This window comes from Ochotona princeps, chromosome X (genome assembly GCF_030435755.1).
Source record: "Ochotona princeps isolate mOchPri1 chromosome X, mOchPri1.hap1, whole genome shotgun sequence".
Lineage (NCBI taxonomy): Eukaryota > Metazoa > Chordata > Mammalia > Lagomorpha > Ochotonidae > Ochotona > Ochotona princeps.
In genome coordinates, this window is record NC_080865.1 from 52,679,675 (window position 1) to 52,706,495 (window position 26,821).

Sequence of the window (26,821 nt, forward strand, 5' to 3'; positions counted from 1 at the left end):
CAAGATGTCCCTAGCTGCTCCAAAGCAGCCAGGCTAGGCCACGATCCCCTACTGACCAGCTAGAAGTGGCTGATGGGGTAAGGGTCCTTTTGCGTGCCCAGCCTTCCACGTCCTCCAAGCCTGAGCCAAGATGGCCCCAGCTGCTCCAAATGCGCCAGGCGAGGCCACACCCTCCACCCTGACCATACATAGCTTCTTTATGATGAGCTCAGTCTATGGGCTCATAACTTTTTCCCACCTAAAGTTAGTTTTTTTGGGTTGGACAACCAGATTTGTTTAATTTTAAATTTTTTTTCTTTACCTTCAGTTTAAGAAATGTCTCAAAACAAAACAAAACAAAAATACCTCTCAGTCCAATTCTTGACTTATGATTTCACAGGAAATAAAATACAGGATTTCTTTTTTCCCCTGGAATGCTAGAACCCAATCTCCCAGTCCACAGTTTACACACGGGATGTTTCCCTCTGATGGATTACTGCAGCCTAACCCCTGACCCACATACTGATTTTAAAAAAGAAATGCTGAATGAATCCAAAACATGTATTTTAAATTCTAAGCAAACTATCTAGGTAAGAATTGAAGAAACTTGCAAGAAAAATGAAAAATGAAGGAAATTTACATGGAAAATAAATCTTTTATGCAATGCATAGTCTTTACATTTATGCTAAGAGATGTTCATTGATGATTGTTGGATGCTATCCCTGGATATTTCATATATGCAAAACTAAAGCAGATATTACCTCTAAAGATTCATTTGCCTGTATTTATGTCTTAGCTGGTTTGTAAATGCTACCATGTTCCAAAAGTTGAGGTGATCGTGATGTAAATGCAGTAATGAGCACACATAAAATCAGGCTGAGAAAATGCACAGCTAATGTTTGAGGTTTCTTCACTTGAACTTAATCATTTTGATCAATTCTAATGCGAAATTTGTTTTTAACTAAACATAAAATGTTTTGTATTTTCCTAATATTGAAACAATAATATGATATCACAAAGAATCACCACTTTCTTCATTTGTATACATTAAAGTAATATAATATTGTATCTACGGCATAGCATTGCTACTCATTAACTTCCCAACTTAGATTGCATTTTTAGGGTAAAATCAAATATAAAAACATGGATAAAGAAGTACAATTTTATATTTGCTTGAGCAGTATTACACGGAATAGACAAATAGCCTTTTAAATAAAGAAAATAAATTTGCATTATTCTCAAATAACAATATAACTGAATCAGCAATATACGTATTTAATTGAGACCATTTTAACACATCACAGCCATAGACTAAAATTTCTAGTCAACTAATAGGGTCAATTTCTAAGACATCAGTTAAATTTCATCCTTGCATTTCTCTTATTATGACTCAGTAGTATCACTGGAACACTTTTGAATTTAAGTATGAGGTTAAATTTTGAGAGATCTAAGCCTCAGAACTCTACAGTTACTTTTATTTTCCTTTTGAGCCCAGATGAAGAAACGATTCTATCACACATATTTTAGTGTGACCTCTATAACTTTTTACAAGACATAGATTAATGAGACTGGGTTCCAGTGGCTCTGGGAAATGAAAAGTGGTTGCTAACCTAGAGACCCAGAACCTACCCATTCATTTTCAAGGGTTTGCTTTACTGGCAGAGACAAAAGAACTGGCTGAAATATCCCAGCAGTTCTCCAACTGGTTGAAGTGAATAAATTGTCCAATAGGAATGTTTTGTATCCATGTAGATATTTTTATCTCCTCCTGGGGGGAAAAACAGGCTAACTCACCCTACAAAATTATTTGTATTTCTCAAAGTTAAAGCAGATAATTTTAAAATAATCACATTTTACACTAAATATAAAATTTGGACATTTATATGGAGAGTCTCACTTGTAGCTAATAGGGCTGCATTTGATCGTTAAGAAGAATGAACTGAATTGTGCAGTATTTCTCTGGTTCCTAGTTTAAACAAAAGGTCACTTTCCAGACTGAGGTTACTGTGTGTGCGTGATCCTGAAACATGATAGCAGGGTACTGCTTTAAAAAAAAAATCTTTCTGATTCCTACACAGCTGGATTATACAGATATGTTTAGCATACCCTATTTAATATCCTATTTTTGAAAGAATTCTAAAATATTTTGACAAAATGTTAAGGCTTTTTCTTTCAAGGCAATATTTATGTAGTCATGAATGCAAGGAAATCATTTGTGACAACATCTCAGGAACCTGCACACACAGAAACTTCTCAAGATAAGAGCTGCAGATGTAAGTACGTTTTATAAAAATAGCAAATTATTATTATTGAAAACAATCAGTAAGTCAATAAAAAGAAATACTATTTAAGAATAGAATTTCAATCCGTTTAAGATGCAAAGAAATACACAATCTGTGTAGTTTACATTTTCACCACAGTAAAATGTTAACATACTGATAACCTGGAACAAGTCCAATTTTTTTAAAGAAAAGTAATTGCTTTAATTTTTAATCAAACAATGGCATATGAGCTAAATTGTAGACTGATGAGCTCTATCAGAATATTTATATTTTTCTTCTTGTTTATTTCCACTTTTTGCTTTTCAAAATTTAGGCAATTTAGGTTTGAAAAATAAAATAATTAAATACTCCTAGTTGTCACTAGATGGCGGTAACTCCAGGTTGGGTCTCATGCAGTAAAGAAGATGGAAATTGTTTATACCAAAGATAAAAATATATAGTGACCGAGACTGAAATAGACTTAAGTGTGTTTGGGGAAAAGGGTAAGCAGAAAGTGTGTGTGTGTGTGTGTGTGTGTGTGCGCGCTTTGTATGCTAATCTTTTTCTTATTTATGGTCCATGGCTGATATAAGAATTGCAATGAAATTATAACCATATGAGGAATTTTAAAAAGATAAAACTGCCATGTTATTAAAGAGGTAAAATTTTCATTTTCACATATTATACATATATATATATATAGAGAGAGACGTTTAATGTTTGCATTTCAAACAGAATGATTTATGAGTCATTGTTAGTTGTGACACATGATTTTAATATAAGAACAGTTCGCATCTCCCACTTGACATTTTCTTTTCAGGCATTTTGGATTCCAAATGCGTCATTTGACTCTATATTTTAATTATAGGAGTTGGATTTTTTGGCATATATGTCTTATTGAGCTACAAATGAATTTTAAGACTATAGGCGAGGAGGAATATCATTGTGTTTATACTTTGTATAAAGAGATCATTGTAATTTGCCATAGCATAGGCCTCGTATTTTGAGATAGTAGTGAGTAGCAAGATGAGCAACAATTCATGGCTAGAATAAAACTTTTCAGAAGCCCATATCCAAAGAGGATATAAACTTCAGTTTACAATAGAGAGCATTTGGTTCTTTCATTAGCCATTAGTTAATTGTGAAAATTTTCCTGTTGGGGCACTCAAATTTCCTACTTCAACCATAAAACTGCATCGGTACCTGACATCCTGACAGGTGGAAACAGTTGTATAGAAAGAGGATTGTGGCATGTTCAAAGAAGAGAAGTGATTAGATTCCTCACTGGCACATATCAAAGGCTCATTAACTCTCATAGAGCAAGGTAAAATCTGTTTTGAAAGAAGAGAAGCAGTTTTGGATAGAGCAGAGGTTTGTGTTGTTTTAGGCTAGTGTTTTGCACGACTGTGCTGTGGTTACACCTGTTAGAATTCACTGTGACCCTGGGGAGAAGGGTTAGAAATTCAATGTCTCCTTTTATGTGTTATTGTGGAGTTACAAGTTATTTTTCTAGATAAATTGAAGGGCTCATCCTATTTCTTATCACTCTTACGTCTATCCTCTGAACATATTTCCTGCTATCTCCATGCCTCAACCTCAAAGGCTGCCCTTGCCCCAACCTTTTGCATGCTTTTACATGGTCAATGTCTACTGGTGCTAATGCCTCAAGCACTCAGGTATCACTTCTGAGAAGCCTTCCCTGCTTGCCCCGTTAGGATTGCCAGACTTAGCAAAGTAAGATATAGAAATACAGTTAAATTTGAATTTTATATTAACAATGATTTTTTTTGCATAAGTATGTCCCAAATACTACATTCTGAATTTGTGCATTGAAAATTAAGCAACCCTGTTTTAGGAAAGAGCTTTTTAGTCACCCCCAAAATGCAACGTTTGATCATTTCAGATAACCCCATATGAAAATACCCTCATTATTGTTTTTTTTTATTATATTTATAAATGAGTATGAGTTTTACGCAAGTACTGATTACAAAATTTAGTTAGGTCACTACAAAATTCGGTCTTCAACATGAGATTTTATATTATTATTTGGCCTGATTAGACTATGCTTACATGTTTACTCTCAGCAGCTTATAAGTGTGGCAATGGAAAGCCTATCATTGCTCATTGATAGACATTCAGTGTGACAGAGCAAGCAACATTAGAATAGTGACTCCAATTATTTCCAAAGGAAAAAAAAGGGACTGTATTAAGAAAGTTTGCTTATAATTGTTACTGGATTAAAATGCAGTTATTGTAATAAATATAAATGTTTTATTAACTCCCTTTGAAGATACTATCATAATTAATAGTCACTGAAAACATCTCTAATAAATCCTTCTTTTACTTGATAAGGGATAAATCATCTTTAAAGCATTAAATACAGATGTTATTGCATTACTTTACTGCTGATGTATGTAATAGAAATGACACTAATTAATTTACTGTAGTATCAATGTACTGATTATTTATCATGACTGACAATAAAATTATGAAAACATTCAAGCATGATCAGTCATTATTAACTATTGATTTTATATTAGGCATACATTAAATAATACACTTAATTACATAGAAGAGAATATAGTTTTTCTGTTCTTCAGATGCTTCAATTCATCAGCTTTATTTTCAAACAAAAGTAAACAAGTTTGAGTAATAAATGTTGACCCAGTTGAAATAAGATTAACTTGGGATATTAATATCAAACATCTTTGAAATTTACTTCTAAAGACAACCTATGAAATAGGAACTTTTGAGTAAGATTCAATTAATTTAGATGTCATTCAGTCACACTTGTGCATCCCTGAAGCTTTCAGCACTTATTCATGCATCCTATGCAATGCCTAACTGATTACCTTGCATGTAGTAGGAATGGAACCAGTATTGGCTACCTAACTGTTGACTGTGAAGGAAACAGAAGACATTTTTTATTTATTATTATTTTTAAAGATTTATTTATTTTTATTGGAAAGACGGATATATACAGAGGAGGAGAGACAGAGAGGAAGATCTTCTGTCTGATGATTCACTCCCCAAGTGACCACAACAGCCGGTGCTGCACCCATCCTAAGCCGGGAGCCAGGAACCTCTTCCAGGTCTCCCACACGGGTGCAGGGTCCCAAAGCTTTGGGCCGTCCTCGACTCCTTTCCCAGGCCACAAGCAGGGAGCTGGATGGGAAGTGGATCTGCTGGTACTAGAACTGGAAGATCTTCCTCTCTGTCTCTCCTCCTCTCTGTATATCCGGCTTTCCAATAATAATAAAATCTTTAAAAAAAACATATTTATTTATTTATATTGGAATGACAGATCAGATTTATGGAGAGAAGGAAACAGAGAGAGAAAGAGTTTCCATCGGTTGGTTCCCTCCTCAAATGACCTCAATGGCCGGAGTTGAGCTGATCTAAAGTCAGGAGCCAGGAGCTTCTTCCAGGTCTCCTACACTGGTGCAGAGTTCTGACGACTTAGGCCATCCTCCACTGCTTTCCCAGGCCACAAGCAGGGAGCTGGAAGGGAAGTGGAGCAGCTGGGACATGAACTAGCACCCATATGGGATCCTGGGGCTTACAAAGTGAGGATTTAGCCATTGAGCCAATTGCCAGGCCCAACATAAGACATTTTTGTGACAGCAATGCATTCTCTAGTTTTCTGGAGAAGATGGTATCACCTCTGTAGCAGTCAGGGAGATTGGAAGGCTAACTAGATATTAGGAAAGACAACTTCATAAACTAAGAATTATACACAGAGCAGCGTGCACATGTAGGCTTAGAGGATACGGAGTGTAATAGCTTGAATGGAAATGATGTGTAAGAGAGTAATGAGAAAACAGAATGATTTACAGGGTTCAGGCTAGGGAGCAGGTTGGAATAAGCAGGATATCTGAAAGAGGAGAGTTCAGAAAGGAGACAAATTCCATTACTATTATTTTTTTCTGAAAATAAATGACCTCCTGCTATTTTCTCAGTCACCTTATCAGGGGGGCCGGATTAGAAGAGAAGCAGTTGGAACTCATACGCATGCCAGTTTAACTCCCTGCTCCTCAAACCTGGCCCCAAATGCCATTACTTAGCACCACTGTTCTAGACAATCTGTATAATATCCACCCGTGGTCCCCAAGTAGTGCTTTGGCTTAGTATGTGGCTCAAAGTAGTGGGTTTTGGGCCCGGAGCGATAGCATAGCAGCTAGTCCTCACCTTGAACGTGCAGGGATCCCACATGGGCTCTGGTTCTAATCCCGGCTGCCCTGCTTCCTGGCTCTTGGCTTTGGATCGGCACAGCTCTGGCCATGGTGGCCACTTGGGGAGTGAATCATTGGACGGAAGATCTTCTTCTCTGTCTCTCCTCCTCTCTGTGTATTTACCTTTCCAATAAAAATATATTTTAAAAGGCAGTAGGTTTTATAAGAACATACAAGGATAGATTTATGGAACAACAGAATTTTAAAAGTAAGTCTATTCTGGTGAAATTCATGCATAGTTTTCTTCACAATATACATTTTACATGAATTTTTTGAAGACTCCTGTATAAGTGAATTTTTAGAAGCAAATCATTCTATTTAAGCTATGTCATCAAAGGCAGTGGAGAGACTTTTAAAGATTTATTTTATTTTTATTGGAAAGTCAGATATATTTATTTTAATTATTGAAAGTCAGATATACAAAGAAGAGGAGAGACAGAGATGAAGATCTTCCATCTGCTGATTCAGTCCTAAAGCAGCCTCAATGATTGGCACTGAGCTGATCTGAAGACAGGAGCCAGGAGCCTCTCCTGGGTTTCCAAAGCATGTGCAGGATCCCAAGGCTTTGGGCCGCCTTGATTGTTTTCCCAGGCCACAAGCAGGAAGCAGGATGGGAAGCGGGGCTGCTGGGATTAGAACCGGCGCCCATAAGGCATGCCAGTGCGTTCAAGGCGAGAACTTCAGCTGCTATGCTATTGTGCCAGGACCCAGAGAGACTTTTTTTTTTCCTGCAGTATGAGATATTATCTCTCCCTCCTTGAAGGTTTCCATGAAACTGGATTTGATTATGATCATATTAGTAAAGGCAAAAGTACAAACTGATTCTAGTGTTGTCATCTGAATTACCCACCATAAGACTTGGTTTACTAATTCTGAGTGAATTTCTTTTCTTTTTCTTTTCTTTTTTTTTAAAGATTTATTTATTTTTATTACAAAGTCAGATATACAGAGAGGAGGAGGGACAGAGAGGAAGATCTTTCATCCGATGATTCACTCCCCAAGTGAGCCGCAACGGCTGGTTCTGCGCCAATCCAAAGCCGGGAACCAGGAACCTCTTCTGGGTCTCCCACGCGGGTGCAGGGTCCCAAAGCTTTGGGCCGTCCTCGATTGCTTTCCCAGGCCACAAGCAGGGAGCTGGATGGGAAGTGGAGCTGCCGGGATTAGAACCGGTGCCCACATGGGATCCAGGGGCGTTCAAGGCGAGGACTTTAGCCGCTAGGCCACGCTGCCGGGCCCTCTTTTTCTTTTTCAAAGATTTTGTTATTTGAAAGAGTTACGGAGAGATAGACAGACACACACACACACACACACACAGATCTTTCATCCATTTGTTCACTACAGAAATGGCTGCAATGGCTAGGCTGAAACAAAAGTTTGGAACTGCTTTCAGTCTGACACCTGAGTAAGAAGGTTCCAAACACTCAGACCATCTTCTGTTGCCTTCTCAGGTGCAGATCAGAAGTGGAGCAGCCTGGACTTGAACCTGTGCCCTTGTGAGAAGCCAGCACTTCAGGCAGCAGTTTAACCCGTTATGTGACAATGCCATCCCTGAAAGCATTTGTTTACAATGGCCCTGAGTTTATTTTCAATAATCATTTTCAGAAATGGAAATCATTTTACTTACATGCAAAGTGATTACTTACATGCTAAATACAAGCAAAGAAGAAATTGACATTCTAGCTGACACAAGTGGGGAGGGTAGCCATTATGTAAAAATAACCTGATTTTGAAACTGTAACTCTCACCTATCTGTAAACATGCAATTAGTTTCCATTATTTAAATTACCTTTTTTTCTGGAGTCCTCTTTCCTATCATGTTCCTGATAATCTCTTCTTGCTAATACATTCTGGGAGGTAGCAGGTAACGGCTCAATTGCTTGGGCCATTGCCACTTAGCTGGAAGACCCACGTGGAATCCCGGGTTCCTGGCTTCAGGCTGTCCTGGATGTTGAGTTTGAACTAGGATGTGAAAGCTCTGTCTCTTGTTCATTCTCACTCTGATTTTCAGTTAAATAAAAGCAAAATAAAAGAAAACTTAAAAAACAAATACAGTGATAGGGCCAGGCTCAGTGGCCTAGTGGCTAAAGTCCTCACCTTGAATGCACCAGGATCCCATATGGACACCAGTTCTAATCCTGGTGGCTCCATTTCCCATCCAGCTCCCTGTCTGTGGCCTGGGAAAGCAGTCGAGGACAGCCCTGTATGGGAGACCCGGAGGAGGCTTTTGGCTTCAGATTTGCTCAGTTCCAATCATTGCGGCTGCTTGGGGAGTGAATCAGCAGATGGAAGATTTTCCTCTCTGCCTCTCCTCCTCTCAGTATATTTGACTTTCCAATAAAAACAAATAAGTCTTTAAAAAAATATATATAGTGATGAGTATGTTAAGGTCCTCTTTGCTTTCCAATGTTTTTAATATATCTGCTCTACTTAAGTGCCTAGGAAAGTTAAGACATTAAACAATATTCCATGTGCTTCATTTAACTTGTAAATTAATTAAGAATTCAGTTCTTGTATTAATTTTTAAAAATTTTATTTGAAAGGTAGAAAGAGGTCAATAGAGAGTTCTAGTCTACTGCTTCATTCTCAAATCATTTGCAACAGCTGGGGCGGTGGCCGGCTAAAGCTGAAGCCTGAAATGCCATCCCACACAGGTGGTGGGTGCCCATGTGCTTTGCCATCACTTGCTCCCTTCCGGGTGCGCATGCACAAAAAGCTGAGTCAGAAATAGGAAGACTTCTGTTAGGCACCCAGGGACAGGCTGTGAGCATCCCATGCAGCTGCCTATCTCCTGAATCAATTGCCCTCCCAGAGTTGAGTTCTTCCATAGAGCAAGCATTTGAATAGCTTCTTTGTTTCCACTTGATGAAAGTGACCTCTCTGGAATATTGGGATTGGTCCAAAGGAGAAATAGGATGTTAGATAAAAGTTAACCCCTGACAAATATTTCTTTTATCACTATTGCCTGCATCTTTGGAATAGTTTTTTTTTTAATATTTATTTATTTTTATTGGAAGGGCAGATATGCAAAGAGGAGGAGGAGAGAAAGAGAGGAAGATCTTCCATCTGATAGTTCATTCCCTAAGTGACCACAATGGCCGGAGCTGAGCCAATCCAAAGCCAGGAGTCAGGAGCTTCTTCCAGGCCTCCTATGCGGGTACAGGGTCCCAAGGGTTTGGGCCGTCCTCAATTGCCTCCCCAGGCCACAAGCAGGGAGCTAGATGAGAAGTGGAACTGCCAGGACAGGAACTGTTACCCATATGGGATCCCTGAGCATTCAAGACGAGGACTTAGCTGCTAGGCTATCGTGCCGGTCCCACATCTCTGGAATCTTGATGTGACTTGTGGTTTAAAGTTTACACGGAGCAATAGTGGATAGAAACCAGTGAAAAATAATGCGGGGCCGGGTGGGGAATGGATGACATCTGATGCAGTGCTTAGCTGCAGCTTGCTGCATCTGCATCTGCATCGCACTTCAGAGTGCCTGGGTTGCAATCCTGGATTCACTCCTAAATCCATTCTGCTAATGCATACCCTGAAAAGTAGCAGGAAGTGGTTCAAAACTTGAGTTGCTGCTACCTATAGGGGAGACCCAGATTGCGTTCCAGGTTCCTGGTCTTGGCCTGATCGAGTCATAACAGTCACAGGCCTTTGGCGAGTCAACAAGTGGATGAGAGATCTCCAGATTCATATTTTCTTTCTCTCTTTAGGATCGTGGGTGTACAACCTCACAAATCTGACCAATGCTTTATGTTTATGAAATCAGCAGTATTTTGGAATCCAGATAGCATGGAGGAATGTAGCACTAACTAAGATTTGCTGTTTGTTTTCATGCATAGGGTCAATGAAAACTAGTAGTTAAAAAATGAACAGATGGAGGCTGTTTCTAAAATCACATATACAGGTGAAGGATTTAGGTTGCCATTCCTCTTGATACAATGCATTTCTGGAAACTGTATTCTTTCTTCAAAAATCGCTTATCTAAAAGGCACTCTGGCTGACAGAGTGGAAGGAGAGAGAGGACTCTCTCATCTACTGGCTCAGTCCTCAAATACTGGCATCCATCAGGTCTAGACCAAGCGGAAGCCAGGTGCAAGGATTCTTGCCCTCTACCCATGGGGGTAGTTGGGGCTCAGACACTTGGGCCATCCTCCACTGCGTTCCCAGGTCCCTTAGCAGATGGCTGGATGGGAAGTGGAGCAGCCAGGACTGGAACTGACACACATATGGGATCCTGGAGTTGCAAGTGACAGTTGTCCCACAATACTGACACTGAGAATATATTCCTTAAATTCTTTATTCTATATTGCAATTCAGGCAATGTATGTGTCTTCTGACATTGCTGAAATTCATTTACATGCAGCTACAGAAGGCAGAAATGAAGTGCCCATGAGGGCAAAGTTCTTCCAAATTTCTTTGATTAGGAGGCCTCTTTTGATGAACACAATTTTAACATTCATATTCAGAAGGTTTAAACCTGAATGCACCTACAAAGCCCTTACAAATATATTTCAGATGCACTGCACTGAGTCAGCAACTGGAACTTGTGGAGTCAAACTTACTGTGGCTTTTCCTCCCCCAATGTATGATCAGTAGTGAGCATTGTACAGTCAGTGTTCATTTGTCATGCTTTGTTCATAAGAAACTGCTCAGAATTTCCTTGTTCTTCCCCTTCCCTCTCGTGGTTTCAAGGAGAGGCTTATCACCTTGTTTCACTTTAGTGCTGATCGTTTGCACGTTAGTAGGTGGTAACAGTGGCCCTCTGTGTCTAGCCCACCATCCAAGTGCACAAGGCCTTTCAGATGTTAGGACTCAGAGTTGTTTTCTCAAGGCAAAGGTCCCAGAGAAGGCTAGGCCCCTGGAAGTTTAAGATGAAAAAAACAAACAAGTAAACAAACAGAAACCTTCGTGCTAATCTTTTACAAATGACCCCAAGTGGCTGAATTACAGAAAAAATGCTGTCAGATCTTCTTGCCTGCATCGTCACCCCTCCCCTGATACATGAGTGCAATTCTGAGCCCTGGGCTCCTTACCCTCTGCTTCTTGTATCTTCCTCAGCTGTCTTTGCAGAAATATTTATTTTTGAGCCTATATCCTGCCATTTCGACTTTGCTATAACCACGTGTCAACACCCTCCCCTCCTTCACACATTTTCTAATTGTTCCCAATTGGAGGAGTCACAATTTGTAGATACTGAAACTGCAGATTTGGAAAACTCCATTCAAAGATAAATGGCAACAGTTACCAGGAATTGCATGTAACCCCTGGTAGATACTATGGTAATCAATTTGCATATGTTGCATAAATTAACTCTTGCAATCTCACAGAACTCTGAGATTGCATCTCAACTTTACCTGTCAGAATGCACACAGAGATAATTTGACCAAGATCACACTGCCAGTGAATTGTGAAGCCAAACTTTGGACCCAGAAAGACTGGTTGCAGATCCCCATTTCCTTAACCACTTTGCTAGAGAACTTTCTGGAAAAGGAATAACTAAATTCTGCTCCAAAGGCATCTTGTGGTTGTGAAGAGATTACTGTACTGTTTGAGTAGGTAGCAATTGATGAGAGAATTGGTCAACTGTAAGAAATACAAAGTAGAAGCACTGCTTGCACTGCAGTGGGATATGTTGAATGTTATGTTCATTTTCATAAAATTTTTCTCTTCATTGTAAGGCACTTTTTGGACATGCCAGTGTTCTCTCAACAGTTTGGAATGTGCAGATAAATTTTTTGTGCCATTTCAACCCCTGAACTTAGGGATTACAAATGTAAACTTTGAAAGTTGTTTTATAAACATTTCAAAAGAGCTTAAAGTTACAATTTATGGCTTGTGACACCAAATGGAGAATGAGGAAATCACATGGCTTAATATGCAAGATAAAAACTTTGCCTAAGATTCAGATAGGGTGTTTTTTTCTAATGCCACAACTCTCCATGTGTTTATTAAACACATTTTGATACCTTATTTATTAAAGATATAACTATATACTTATATCATTTGACCTTACAATTATTTTAGCAATGTATGATAGGGCAATACTTCTTAGGAAAGTAGAGTGTAATAGTGGGGATTTGGGTTTCTAGATTCTTATCTGAGTTTTAGTTTCAGCTCAGTCTCTTGATATCTGTGTGACCTAGGACAAGTTAATCATTTTAAGCCTTTTTATTCCTTCATCTGAAGAATGAAGATAATAGAATCTACTTCACAGAGCTATCATAAAGATTAAATAAGAGAGTGTATACAAAATCCTTAGCACAATGCCTACACAAAGTAAGCATTCAATAAATATTATTTATATAAATAGTAGTGTGGCAATTCTGTGTGACAGATTATAATCTTTTGTACAACTCACCTAACTCTCAGTTGGGGTTCATATATATATTTTTGGAGTTGATTATCAACTTTTAGATTGGCTTGCTGACAAAATACCTAGAGTTGCTTGCTTTATCTGAATTTGGCCAAATTGGCTCAGTTGGTCTCTGTGCAGTGCTCCAGTCAAATACACAGAAGGCATTAGGCACATATTCAAATGTATAACGTTCCCGGTTCTTGCTTTCTTTAGCCATCATTGGTTGAAGAAAAGCAACAGCAAAAATCAATGCCTCAATGTTTCTATTTCCCCAATCAGAGAAAACTAGCTCTTTCTCTCCTATACACAATGTGGGATATGTTCTCTCTTTTCTTCTCCAGCTACAAAGCTAGCTATTCTGCAAATCATGATATAGTTCCACATTAGTTCTGTATAGTTTTGCAATCTCGCAGCAATGATTTGAAATAGTTATCTCAATAACATACTTCCTCAGTTAAGATACTCTTACATAAAGCAAAACATGTGGAATAAAACTTCAGTATGGTTTCGAATGGAGAATTAAATGTTTCTTAATTGTTCTGCAATATATTTACTTCAGATGCATAACAAATAAATTCCATAGGGTGAATCAAAGTGGATGACGAATATGTATGACTATCACACTTAAAAGAGGTATTTATAAGAAAGTTAATACTTAAAGTCAAATTGAAATAAGTGATGTGAGAAGCCAGTGTTCACTAAAAATATCCAGAAACCACTAACTGGCAAAATGATTATAGTTTTAACAAAAATTCCAAAATTCTTAATGTATACTAACCTTTTAAAGTTTGCTTCTGAATAAGTGATGACAAAAATTTATACATAATCAGCTTATAGATCACACCCATGTATTCAATCACTTAGTATACATATGTGGGAATCTACTATGAGCCAAGCACTGTAGTTAGCAAAAAGATAGTGGATAAAGTGGTGGCATAAGGAATGGAAGAGAAATTTATACTGAATGAGTTAAAATGAATGGACATCATAGAGGTTTCCCATGTTTCCAGTTTGTGGTAGTAGTTATACATACATAGAAAACATACAAAGGAATATCAGAAATGAAAAACAAAGAACAGACTTAGAGAGAGCTGAGATAATTCATTTAGCATGGCCATGTTGGGTTTGAAGTGATCATAGAACTTCCAAGTGGAGATTTTCAGTTCTATTGAAAGTTTTAAAGCAGATTAGGCGTAAGTTGACAAAATTACCACAATGGTATGGACATATTTTAACACTTCAGAGTCAAGAGCAAGGACATGAAAAAGAAGAAACAGTATAGGAAAGAGGCAAAAACAGATTGCATTCATCTCAGCTATATGTTGGCAGCAAAATATGGGGCAAACAGAGACTTTATGATGGACCATATCAATCAGTGGATGACCTCATCAAGCGAAACTGGCAGCAATTCATAACTGGAGAACTATTAACACCACTTGAGCACATATCTCAGAGCATGCCCCACATCCGGGACTTGGGGTGGGCGGGAAACCAGGTGGGGCTTCTCCCTCAATATCCCCCTTTACCTCAGATACATGATGGAAACAATATTGACATAATAGCATTGCCCACTTCCCTATCCCCCTGAACCTTTTTTTTCTTTTCTTTTTTTTTCTTCTTTTTCCTTTAACTATAATTAACTATGTAAAGATTGTCAACAACAATACAATAAAATAGATTAAAAAGAAAAAAGGTTATGAAAGATTGGGGCCAGCGCAGTAACCTAGTGGCTGGAGTCCTTGTCTTGCATGCCCTGGGATCCCATATAGGCACAGGTTCATATCTCGGCAGCTCTACTTCCCTTCCAGCTCTCTGCTTGTGGCCTGGAAAAGCAGTGGAGAATGGCCCAAAGCCTTGGGATCCCACTGCAGCATGGGAGACATGGAGCAGGTTCCTGGCTCCTGGCTTTAGACCAGCTCAGCTTTGGAAGTGTACCTGTGGATGGAGAATCTTTCTGTCCTCTTTGTAAATCTGACATTCCAATTAAAAAATACAACTTTTTTTTATAGTATTCACAAGGATAAGTGTGTGTAGTGAAATCCAGGGGAAATCTAATTGCGATTCTTAACAGAATCAGACAATAATTCTGAAATTCTTATGTAATCAGCAAACACTCTCAAGAGAGAGGAAAAAAGCATAGAGAAGAAAGAACAAAGCTAGTAGAATAATATGCCTTGATATTAACAGCTGCGGTATCCAAAAGAGCTTGAAACTTATGTAAAAGTAGACAAAGAACAATGGAATGCAATGAAGATCAAGAGTAAATTCATAAAAAAAGTAAATCTATGTATCTTTGACTAAGTTGTCAATAACATAAAAGGGAAGTGTAGTGTATTCAATAATCAGTACTGGAAAACCTCTGAATCTTGGTCAGGGTCTTGACATTTTGGATGATTCCCAAAGCAAGGTAACAAAAGCAAAAGAGAGCCAAACATGATAATCATGTTAAAAACTTTCTGGTTAGCAGAGTGAAGAGACAACCTAGAGACTGGACGACGATATTCCCAAAGAACATATGTGATAAGGTGTTAATATTGAGTATATCTGAAAAACACATATAACTTAAACTGAAATGATACAAAACTACAGCAGCAAAACAAAACCCAAACAATTACATAGGAGAAAAAAATTACCTGCATAGAGCTTCTAATTTTCCGAGCTACTATATTCTATAACATTCTGGGATTTATAAAAAGATTTACAAATCTTTTTTTAAAAGTATCGAAAGCCAAAATGTAGGCGTTCAAGAAGGACGATGGCAGTATAAATGGATGGAGAGTATCAAAGGATGAGTGTTTAGAAAACAATTTTTTTGTTGCATTTCATTTTATGACATTGTTTCATAGGCTCTGAGGTTCCCCCAACCCCTGCCTGTGCCCTCACTTGACATTTCGGAAGTCACCTCCGGTAGAGCAGCTTCCCACAAGTCATTGAAGGGAATCAAGTTAAAAATGATCAAGGCACACAAAAATGATAAGGAATAGAAACCATGGAAGATTTTCAGAACGTTTGTGAAAGATTAGAAACTCCAGGGTAAGTGTATCTCAAACGTCAGCCTGCGTCAGGATTACCTGATGGCCTGCATAAACACAAATTGTAGGCCTAACACCACACATTTCTGTTTCACTAGGCCTTGGTTAACATTCAGGAAATACTGCTGCGGGTGAGCAGCTGAGCACACTCAGAGAAATATTGCCAGGGTTGAAAAAAGTTTTTGTTTGTCTTAAGGCCTTAAAACCTTGAAATAGTTTTCTGTAACAAAAGAGTAAATAGAGAGGAAGAGATGAGATGCAAAGGAGAGAAGTGGGAATACATTTTTTTTTGGTGTTTAAAATTTTTTTTTTCTCTTAGAATTGTTGCTTTATTCTATGATGATATAATTCCATAGGCTCTGGGATTTCCCCTCCCCACACGCCCCTCATCCCACTGATTTCCCCTGTTTTGTTACAATGGTATAGTCCTTCAAAAACAGTCCTAAGTCCATCATTCTGCTATTTAAGTGTATTCTGATATTGCGGGCATGGACAATGGCAGAGTCCAGCATCCTATTATCAAGATATAGTTAACAGTTTCATCGGAAGGCAATCTTTGATTTGGTAGTAGAGATGCATGCTGAATTGTATCTTCATATCTAAATTGATAGTTTCTATTATACAGTTCCTCTAGATGACTATTTGTACATGTATGTTTATCTATGTTATCTATTGATCCTGTATCTTTTATGAAGATTTATATCAGAAAGAACATACAATAAATGTATAGATTTGTCATTCACAGGAGTGAAAGGTATCACAAACATCAATGAAAGCAGTGAGGAAAGCCTCTTATTTCCTGAGGGCTAAGGGAAGTAAGAGAAGATGAAACCTTTTCACAAAGTTTTTAGGAGCAAAGAATAGAGATTGGAAACTCCTGAAGTGGAAGGTGGTGGTTGATGAGCTTAAGAGGGGGGCTGCTTTGTAAAGCTGAGAAAAGTGTTGGAGGTATTGCTTCAGGAAATGAATAAAAGGATGACAAGTAGCAGTAGGAGTTCAGCTGGAGTTAGAATTGCTTGCCTTTGAACAGTGTAAAAGATATGATTTAAAAAGGAACGATACATTGAAAGACATAGATGGAATTTCAAGAGATTTAACTTCTCTCCTGGGACAGTGCAGTAAGGGATATCATAGGTGCTCATACTTTATTGGAGTGCTGTGTGAATTTAGAAAATGTTCATTTTCAAGCATCTGATCTTAACTATTACTCTTTGTGTTTTGCCCAACTTACTTTTGCTTCAGTTGTCCTCCTTCTCTACCTTTGCCTTCCTTGGAACACATCTTCAACTTAATATTGAACTAAGAAAAAAAAAGTGATAGAAGAACGTTTATAGGCCAGTTGGTTTCCCAGGAAAACACAGAATGGGTTATACTTATAGGCTTCAGCCAGTTAAATTCCCAGTCATACGAATACTTTCATTTCACACTTATTGCCTTGCCCAATCAATTTCCTTTCATTGTTTGCCTAAAAATGAACCTTGGAGTGCTCCAGGGAGCTTCTGCTTAGAGGCCATATTAGAGGTTGTAACCTCAGTGGGCTGAGGGTTTGAAATGATTCCATTTATTACCGTAGGATTTGCTTGAGTGCCCATTCTGAAAACAAGCCCTCTCATATAGTTCTGGACTCACTCAGGACTGCAAAATATCCACATGTTATATATACATACATATATATGTGTATGTGTTTGAAATCTTTAATTAAAGTGGTACCTGTACTTCACTAACAATGTCAAACAAAGTGGAATACTTGTGTAACATCGCAGATGAGCATGCTTCCTCTAAAACTAAGCACAGCAATTTTGTGGTGTTTCAGTATTCAAGAAGCTACACCTCTGGCTGAGAATATTGCCCTGGAGTAAGTAGCATCTAGAACTTTTTGTTCTGATGAGATGTAGTATCTATTTGTACTCGTTTTACTCTGTTTGCTGCTATGTTTGACTCCTTGCTGGTATTAATTCAGCCTTGTGTTTTCTTCATTTTAATGCAGTGTTTCTCTCCATGGAGAGTCATTGCCCAAGGGTACTGTGTTCACTTTAGGCTTTATCATTTTATAGTGCTCCACACAATTCCCAACTTATGTAAATCTTCCTTTATCCTTGTAGAAATTCAACCTTAGTTAGAAATGTTTTGGTTATGGAAGACATTCAAATCTGAAAGCAATGAAAACAAACTGTGAAATTTGATCGTCTCGGTCTCAAAGCATTGATAATAGTAGTAGTGGAAATACAATAGTCAAAAAAGAAAACCCAGAGCCAAAACCTGGCCTCTTCAATCTAAATGATTGAAATGACAAGTATTACTTGCAAAGAACACTTAATGTTTATTTGCTAGATGATTGAAATCGGAAGAAACTCAGGTAATACATCCAAGAATCTTTCATGCATTGAGAGCTTCCAAGGCCCTTTAACGCTTCAGTGATTGGTGATCAATTTGAAATCCTATAATTTCTACAAGAATTTGTACTTTAATCTCTTAATAATTGCAATGCTACTATAAACCTGATAGATCATTGAATTCATGTTTTTCCAACATTATCAAAGTAGGTTTCTTTTCAATATCAGAAGTAATGCTTACAACTTGAATGAATGTTCTGTCTGTCGTTTAATACTTCAGAATTTCTTAAATTTTGAAACCTCAAAACATATATGTAGTGTCTTAATTTTGAAAACCGCATCTATAGATGATTAAGCATTTAATCATTTAGATCCACGATACCAGGTGTTGTCTCTGGGTGTTCTCAGCTCTTCACTCAGCAAATAAGAAAGTTTTGGTAATGTGAGTGCATCTATACAGAGGGAAAAGACTGGCCTTCGGAGTTTTATGCATTTCAAAGAAGTTTTCTTTACAGATAAACTAACCCACTTTGACAATCCAATTACAAATTATTTGAAGCAAATTATCTCAATACAGTTTGGTAGCCATTTCTGTCAAAATACCAATTGAGCACAACCTGAGATGTTGCTTTAAAAAACAACAAGTAAATACAAGGGCACTTGGAAAAGATTATGGAAATAATTTATTTCAGTGCAAAACTGAAATCTATGGATAGATTTTTATTTTTTACTTGTTTTTCAATATTTATTTTTACTGAAAAAGTAGATTTATAGAGAAAAGGATATACAAAAAGAAAGATCTTCAATCTGCTGGTTCCTGCCCTAAGTGAACAGCCATAGCTGAGCTGATCCAAAGCCAAGAGGAGTCAGGAGCCAGGAGCATCTTCCAGGTCTCCCGTGTGGGTGCAGGGTCCCAAGGCTTTGGGCTGTCATCTACTGCTTTCCCAGGCCACAAGCAGAAAGCTGAATGGGAAGTGGAGCAACTGGGACGTGAACCGGTGTCCATATGGGATCCTGATGAGTGCAAGGTGAGGATTTAGCCAGTGAGCCATCACGCCAGCCCCTAGATAGATTTTTAAATAATATCAATTTTCCAAGAACTTTTTGAAGACTTCTTGCACAAACATTTAAAAAGATTCCTTGCACAAACATTTAAAGCCCTAACTTTTAGATGAAGCCTTTTCTGCTGCTGGTATCTGTGCTCAAATTGTCTTTTTTTTTTTTTTTTTGTCTCCTGTTTTCTTTCTACAAAGTAACAACATAGCAAAAAAAAAAAAAAAAAAAACAATTGAATGCCTTTTACAGATGTTGTGTGTCTGCATACATTGTAATCTATTACGTTAGAGTCACAAGTCACTGCATGGCAAAAGCAAGTATCATCGGCTTCTTTGCATTTTGACCGCAGTCCATTTGAAACAGTTTCAACAGTATGAAAGGATTCAAAGGGAAGTTCTTAATTTTTGGTTGAGGAAATGACGAAAGGAGATACTTAACTCGGGGTATTTATGTTGTATCAAGGGAACAAAAAGAGGCTGGTAACTCCTCTTTCATACCGAGAAGCACAACCAGAACGGAACAAGTCAGTCTCTAACATCATGTACAGTCTATCGGAGAACATGACTTAATTATATGACTGTAACCAGCGTCTAGGGGAGAGGAGAGGAAAGGCAATACCTTTGTTTCAGAGAATCAAAACCTTTACTTTCAGGAATAGTACGTAGAACAACTTTGCCCAGGTGATCTACGCAGTGTGCAAAGAGCACACTTTACCTCCGGAATGCATCTTCGGATATTTTGTTCATTTAAGTTCTCACAATAAGTTTAGGGTATTCGACAAGTAGGGGAAGAAGCTGTTCCAAGACCACAGGCAAGGGAAGAAAACGGTAAAATTCACCCCTTGCCGCTTTCCTTATTTTCTGTAATGACCGTTTTGAATAATAAATGAACCTTGCCCATCCAATCTATCCTGGAGTAGGGGTGGAGGGGTAGGGTCGGGCGATGCTAAGATTAAGGGATAGGAACACCGAAAGGCGAATCTGTTACAGGACAGTGGCGGAAGTGCTGTAAAATGAGGCATCCATCTGCCAGCCACCAACCAAGTCTGTCTCTCTAAGTGCTCACAGTTCAGCGTACTTCTTGATTGTCAGCGCCTAGGAGCCGGTTAGCAACCGCTCCTTTGCTGTGAGTGCGATTTCGGACGCCGGTGCCTCTGTTCGCTGGGTATGAGAGAACTTCCATCAGGTGCGCTAGGTGAACTGGAGAAGGGCTGAGCTGTTTACCTCTGGGCTCGCTGGAGTCTTTCCCCCGAAGCTGGCCAAAGCCACCTCTCAGTGTTTGCGGAGTTTTGGAGCACCGTGAGAGAGGAGCCGGCACTGCCACTTCACTTTTCTCCACTGAACCTGATCGCGCAGTGGCGGGAGGGGTCCGGGAGGCACGTTCTGGAGGCTTGCTTTGTGTTTCCAACCCAACACCCGTGGGGCGCGAAGGGGGATGAGTATCTAGCGTAGGCCACTTTGAGAGTTCTGCGTGACAAGCGGACGTTCTCTGGTCAGACTCAGAGGCCTGAAGCTGAGGCACCACACCGCCCCCTTCTCGAATTTCATCTCCATTCACTGGCAAGCGCTGAAAGGCCTCAGGTAGTCGGAGGCCGGCCAGGCAGTCTCCACCTCCTCGCCGGCGGCAGCCATTCGGCGCGCTCGGGCTCCGAGGGGGTGGGAACCATTGGCTGGGGGGCGCTGCCAGTCTCGGGAGGGGGTGTGGTGAGGGTGGGGTCTCGGGCCGCGGTGGGTCAGGGCTGTTCACTGTCTGCTGGGTGGTGGGTGAGCTCGAGCGTGAGTCGGGCTGAGGGAGACTTGAGAACAGTTGGGAGCTAGCGAGAGCGCGCCAGAGAGCGAGTCGGAGTGAGAGGAGTGAGTGTGAGAGGACCTAGAGGAGTCAGCACGAGAAAACGAGGGTCGGAGGACCCAAGGTTGAGACGGAGTGACCATGGCTGTCTCTGCACCTCCGGTAATCTCTGCAACTTCCAGCGGCGCCGGCGTCCCGGGGGGATTGTTTCGGGCTGAACCCCTGTACTCGACTTCGGGAGAGCCCCCTCGACTCACCCCTAGTATGATCAACAGTTTCATGACCAACAACCACAGCGGCAGCGCAGGGGGTGGCATGGTCGGTAGTGGCGGTGGCGGCGGCGTCAGCGGCAACACCAACACCAACGAATGCCGAATGGTCGACATGCACGGGGTGAAGGTGGCTTCGTTCCTAATGGACGGCCAAGAACTGATCTGCTTACCGCAAGTCTTTGATCTTTTTCTCAAGCATCTGGTGGGAGGGTTACACACCGTGTACACCAAGCTGAAGAGACTGGACATATCCCCCGTGGTGTGTACTGTAGAGCAGGTCCGGATCCTGCGCGGGCTGGGGGCTATCCAGCCAGGCGTGAACCGCTGCAAGCTCATCACCAGGAAAGACTTCGAAACTTTGTTCACCGATTGCACCAATGCCAGGTGAGGCACTCGTCTCTTGGCTCGCTTGCTTCTCTTCCCCTTAATGCCTTCTTTTGCATGTCTCATCGCCCTTGTCCAACTTTGCAATGCGTGAGTTGTAACTATCTTTATCTTGCTTCTACTCTTCGTATTGCAATTACAGGGCAAAGAGGGCTAGAAGGACTCATTAATTGTCGGTCCTTTCTACTCCGCGCTCGGTGGTAGGGCTTAGGTCTGAAAAGTCCCGCACAAACTTCAGTTGGCAGTCTCTACTGCAACTTTCCAGTCTCTTGCGCACATCTTGCATGGCTTCCCCCCCCGCCCCGGCTGCTTGTGGTTACTTGTTATAATGTCTCTATTTAATTTTCTTTCCTGCTCTTTTGTGGCCGCACGGGTCGGATAGGTTTTCTCTTCAACATGAACACCAAGGGCTTTCTCCAGGGTGGGGGAGGGAGGGCTGGCTGAGCCTGTAAGCGGGGCTCCTAAGCTGGCAACCCGAAACACAGCACTTGGGGCATGCAGAAGTTCGGAAGTCTAGTATCCATCCCAGAGGGTGATTTGATCCCCATCCTGAGTGTGTGTTGTGAGAGTATGTGAGGTGTGTGCTGGTGCAGGTTGTGTGTGTGTGTGTGTGTGTGTGAGAGAGAGAGAGAGAGAGAGAGAGAGAGAGAGAGAGGGAGAGAGGAGACAGAGAGGAGAGAGAGAGAGAGAGAGAGAGAGAGAGAGAGAGAGAGAGGTCTGTGAAAATGTGTGCTCATGCCTGCTGCGCATATCTCCCCGGTACATGATACAGGGAAGTCAATGGAGCCTGTTTTTACAAAAAAAAAAAAAAAAAAACAAAAAAAAAAACACAATGACAGATGTCGCCTTCCTGAAATCGTCCCTTCTGGGTTATTTGCAGAGGGTATGTGGGGCATGGAACACTGGGGCCAGGACCGCGTTGGGGGTTCTTGTAGAAGTTCGGAGGTTTTTCAGAGAGGATGCTCTCAGTTCTTCGTCTCAGAATTCCTTAAATGAGGATGGTCAGCTTCCCTGCTTGTAAGTCTACCTCCTTCACATCCCAGGTTAGAAGTACCTTGGAGAACCGATGTTCATTTGCATATAAGAAGCAAATTGTGTTCAATGTTCTTTGAGTTAAAAAAAAAAAAGCAAGAGAAACTATATTCAAGATTATTTGACTTTTTACACACCTGTGAGCCTTCCGAGTATTTATTTCATCTCTGATTTGCAATGTTTTGGGTAAGACCACATTTGGTTCATGAGATTGGTATGCAAACCAAGAAATCAACATCAGCAGACTAAAAGTAGCAAAAGATCTTGTAACACTGTAGCACTATTTATCATTTTGCCAAAAATTAAAACCTACTAAACAAAAACTTCTGCTTAAGTAGCCTGTCATAAAGCAACTTTAAATTGTAGTTTCTCTGGGTCTATGAGCTCAAACTGTAACTCAGTTTCCACAGCTGTTGTATATCCAAATTGCTTTGTGTGGTTGAAAGATTACTGACAGCTTGTAGGCAAACTGTTGCTTACTGCTGCAATAAGATAATGCTACAGAACTTACAAAGGCGGCTTTTTCTTTCTCTTTGGGCAGTCTCCCATGTTTAAACAATCAAACCCGTTCATGTGAAAAGTTACCTGATTCACATTTAAGGTTTAGAACCTGGATTATTAAGATCAGCTTTTCTTAAGGAAAATAGATGGCCTTAAAGCACAAAGGATAATGGCCCACCCAATAAAACAAGCAAGTATGGATTGCAAGAGTAGAAAGCAATTTTTATTTTGACCACAAAGTATTTCCCCAGCACACAAACTCAAGGTTTAAAAAGGACTTTAGATAAGAATCATCTACTTCATTTATCACCATTCAAAAACGTTCATGTTTAAATTATTGCAGACGTGAAAACCTATCCTCTTATTACCCTTTTCTCCCTCTGTCCCTCAGTGTTTCAGCCTCTCTGTCTTGTTCTGGTGTTGCTCACTCACTCCGTTCTCTTCTCCCTCCCCTGTCTTACCAATGACCATTCTTACAGTAGACTGGTTATCATGCTCAGGAAATTGTTCATTTTTAAATAATTAATTTACACATTCTGGAGTAAAGTCTATGACTTTCATTTTAAAAACAGATCTGCACAATTTTGACGGGATTTAGATGCTTTTTCTGTAACTAGAAACTTTAATTTTTGTTAGTGTTATTCACTCAAGGGAAAAATGAGTATCCAGAGGCAGTTTTGGTCTTACATATTTCTAGTTATCTGATGTATTTTGGATTATTTTATTCTGATGAAGTTGTATTGACTCTTATTACAGAATCTGTAATACTTTTTTGATTTGCTTGTGAGTGTGTTATAAAGGTGACAGGGAAGTATGAAATCTGGGAGGAAATATGTTTATGATATGCATGTGCCAATTGCATTTTTATGAGCATTTTCTTTATTAATTTCATTTTCTATAATTGTGTTACCAGTATTGGAGCATACATTGTAAAAATTTATAAAATGTATTCTGTTAATAAATTCTCTAAATGAATATGAGGAAAATGACTAGAAACATATCTATATTGCAATTTTTAAGTAGAGTCACAATTTCTGAGGAAGTTAAATTAATAAATTAAATACAATTACCCAACTGAACTGATGCAAAATGCTTTCATAGTCATGTTAAAACTACAAAATACATCAATGCTTTTCATAGATGTTTTAATACTTCACGTACCATTATATACCTTAAATCATTCAAAAAATCTGAATTGTTAAATAAAATCATAAAATTAATGTTTACGTCAACATTATTTCTGTGACTTCTATTTCATGAAAAGAGACGAAAGGGATATAAATAGTAAGGAAATCCATGAATGACAAAATAAGGTAGATGAAGGATGAAGGGGAAAACCGTATGGAGATGCCCAAAGAGGATGACTGACACACCAGTGGAGCCGTGGCTACAGAGGGTTGTCCTTCATATCTCATGGCTTCTTAGCCTTTCTGGATTAAAAAGAAGTAGAAAAGTAAAGCACAAGGAAAAAGTTAATGTTCAGTTGTTAGGAACATTCGGCTATATTTTATTTGAAAAACTTGATCTTCATCTCTGGATTGATAAATTTGATAATTTATTGTTGAATGAAAGGCCTATTTATAATGGTGTCATTGACAATTTTGTTTTTCCATGTAATAAACATCTTCTCTCTCCCTTTCAAATATGAGAGTAAACTAGTTTTCATTTAATGTGTTTTAACTTAGAATGAATCTTGCACTATCCCAGCACACAAGGAATAGTGATGTAGGTGATACCAAGAGCTCTACCTGTATCTTTTATTAACTTTTTATTTTCAGTCACTTACTGAAATATTCAACGTTTTCTTCTCAGAAAGTGGGCAAATAATATCCTTCTTAACTGCTAGATAATAGTAGTACTAAGACTCTTGATCATTTGTTGTTCTGTTAGAGAAGTCAATCTTAACACCACATCAAGTTTGAGACAATACAATGTCTTCCTTCATGCCCTTTAACTTTGGAGATTAATTATAGGGAGATTATTTTGAAATTACTCCAAAAATGAAGATCACACAAAACCAAATGGGAAAATCATTATATTGCTTCAGATTTTTATTTTTGCATGTTAAGCATTATGACTTTGGCCCTATTTTTGATAAAACTTTAACAGTTGCAAGAGCAGTAATTTTCAAAAAGAAAATCTTTAAAATGACCACTCAGTAGATTTTCCTTACTAAATTCTCCAAAATTTAATGTACTAGTAAAATGCCAAGTTAAAAGCTGACTTCATTAAACATGAAAGCAAATCAACACACTTTAGTTTCATTTCTTTGGTCTATTTAGGTATAAGTAACATTGTCAGATTGGATGATTGACATTTAATCTCATTTAAGGAGCAACTGATTAAATGTTATCTAGTAATTTAAACAAAGCTAAATAGATACTTGAAGGATCATAAATGTATGCTCTAGAAAGTATTTTAATAAAGTGTTGAGATATGATTTAACCTATATTCAAACTCATGTTGCTAAAATTAAATTATGAAAAGGTCCAGTTGTAGTTTATTGCTATTTTGAAAAAAATTACTTCTGATATTAGAATAACTTAATGTAAGTTACAATGACTTACTACATTTTTAAACTGCTTTTTACTCAATGAGTTTTGCTCTGATTTCAAACTTGATGAATACTTTGTAGTTCATGATCCTGTACAAAGGGACATAATTTAGTTTGAAAACTGATGTTTGGTATTTGTCATAAAGTTAAACAATGTCATATTTTTTAAGATCTTGTGTCACCTTCCGGGATTAGTGTTTCGGTTGATTTAGCATTTTCAGAAATCATAAAAAGGTTTTAAAAAATGAATCTGGGCAGTAACTGCAGACATTTCATAGTATGTTAAACCATCACACAATAAACAACCATATTAGAACAATGGTGTCAAAATTATAATTGAAACAGTCCTGTCATATGCCAATGCACAGAACTTCCATTTATACATTAATTTAAAAGGCATACTTCCACATAATCACCATTTTTTGTATTTATCTGGAGATTCCGCTGGCATTTTTATTTGCTTTAAATATTCATTTGTTGGTGATGGATACTACTGCATTAAAGAAATGATCCATGACATGATAAAGCACATCTTTGTATTTTTATGTATGATATTATCCTCAATGTATAGCACATGAATGCCAACAATTAAAATGTGATGGCCTTTAATCATTACTTTTTTTATAGGGATTACAGAAATCCCTGATACCTGTAGGAGATCGTCTGAATAGTTTGGTGATTTTTGAAGTAACTTTATTTTTCTTAATGAAATACCTAGTTATTTTTTAAATACTTACAGTAGGCAAATAGGGTTGTGAGAAACCCTAATCACAGTATATTATATTTCGGTTGGCAATCTAGCTCTCTAGTGGCACTTTATCTTCTGTATTTAAAGCTACAAATGATTTAGGCTTACCCACTCAAACATTTTAAATCCATATTAAAACCATCATAATTAATACAAGAATAAAAAACATATTATGTTTATTGGAGAAAAGACATCAAATCTTTTCCCCAAAGCAAAACAATTAGGTATTAATGATATTCTTGTTGCATATTCAAAAGGTCTTTGGTAGCATTTTCTCCTTCTTTTCTTCTCTTTTGC

General features: G+C 38.7%; 1 protein-coding gene across 10 annotated transcripts in view; it reads left to right on the forward strand.

Moving 5' to 3' along the window:
• The first annotated feature begins 21,009 nt into the window (after positions 1-21,009).
• The window catches only part of DACH2 (dachshund family transcription factor 2), a 521,453-nt gene continuing 515,641 nt past the window's right edge, over positions 21,010-26,821 (forward strand). For all 10 annotated transcript variants that reach the window (XM_058658946.1, XM_004592794.2, XM_058658950.1 and 7 more), the window contains exon 1: positions 21,010-21,689. In XM_058658946.1, coding sequence (XP_058514929.1) covers positions 21,175-21,689 — 515 coding nt within the window. In that variant the 5' untranslated portion in view covers positions 21,010-21,174. The remainder of the gene's footprint in view (positions 21,690-26,821) is intronic.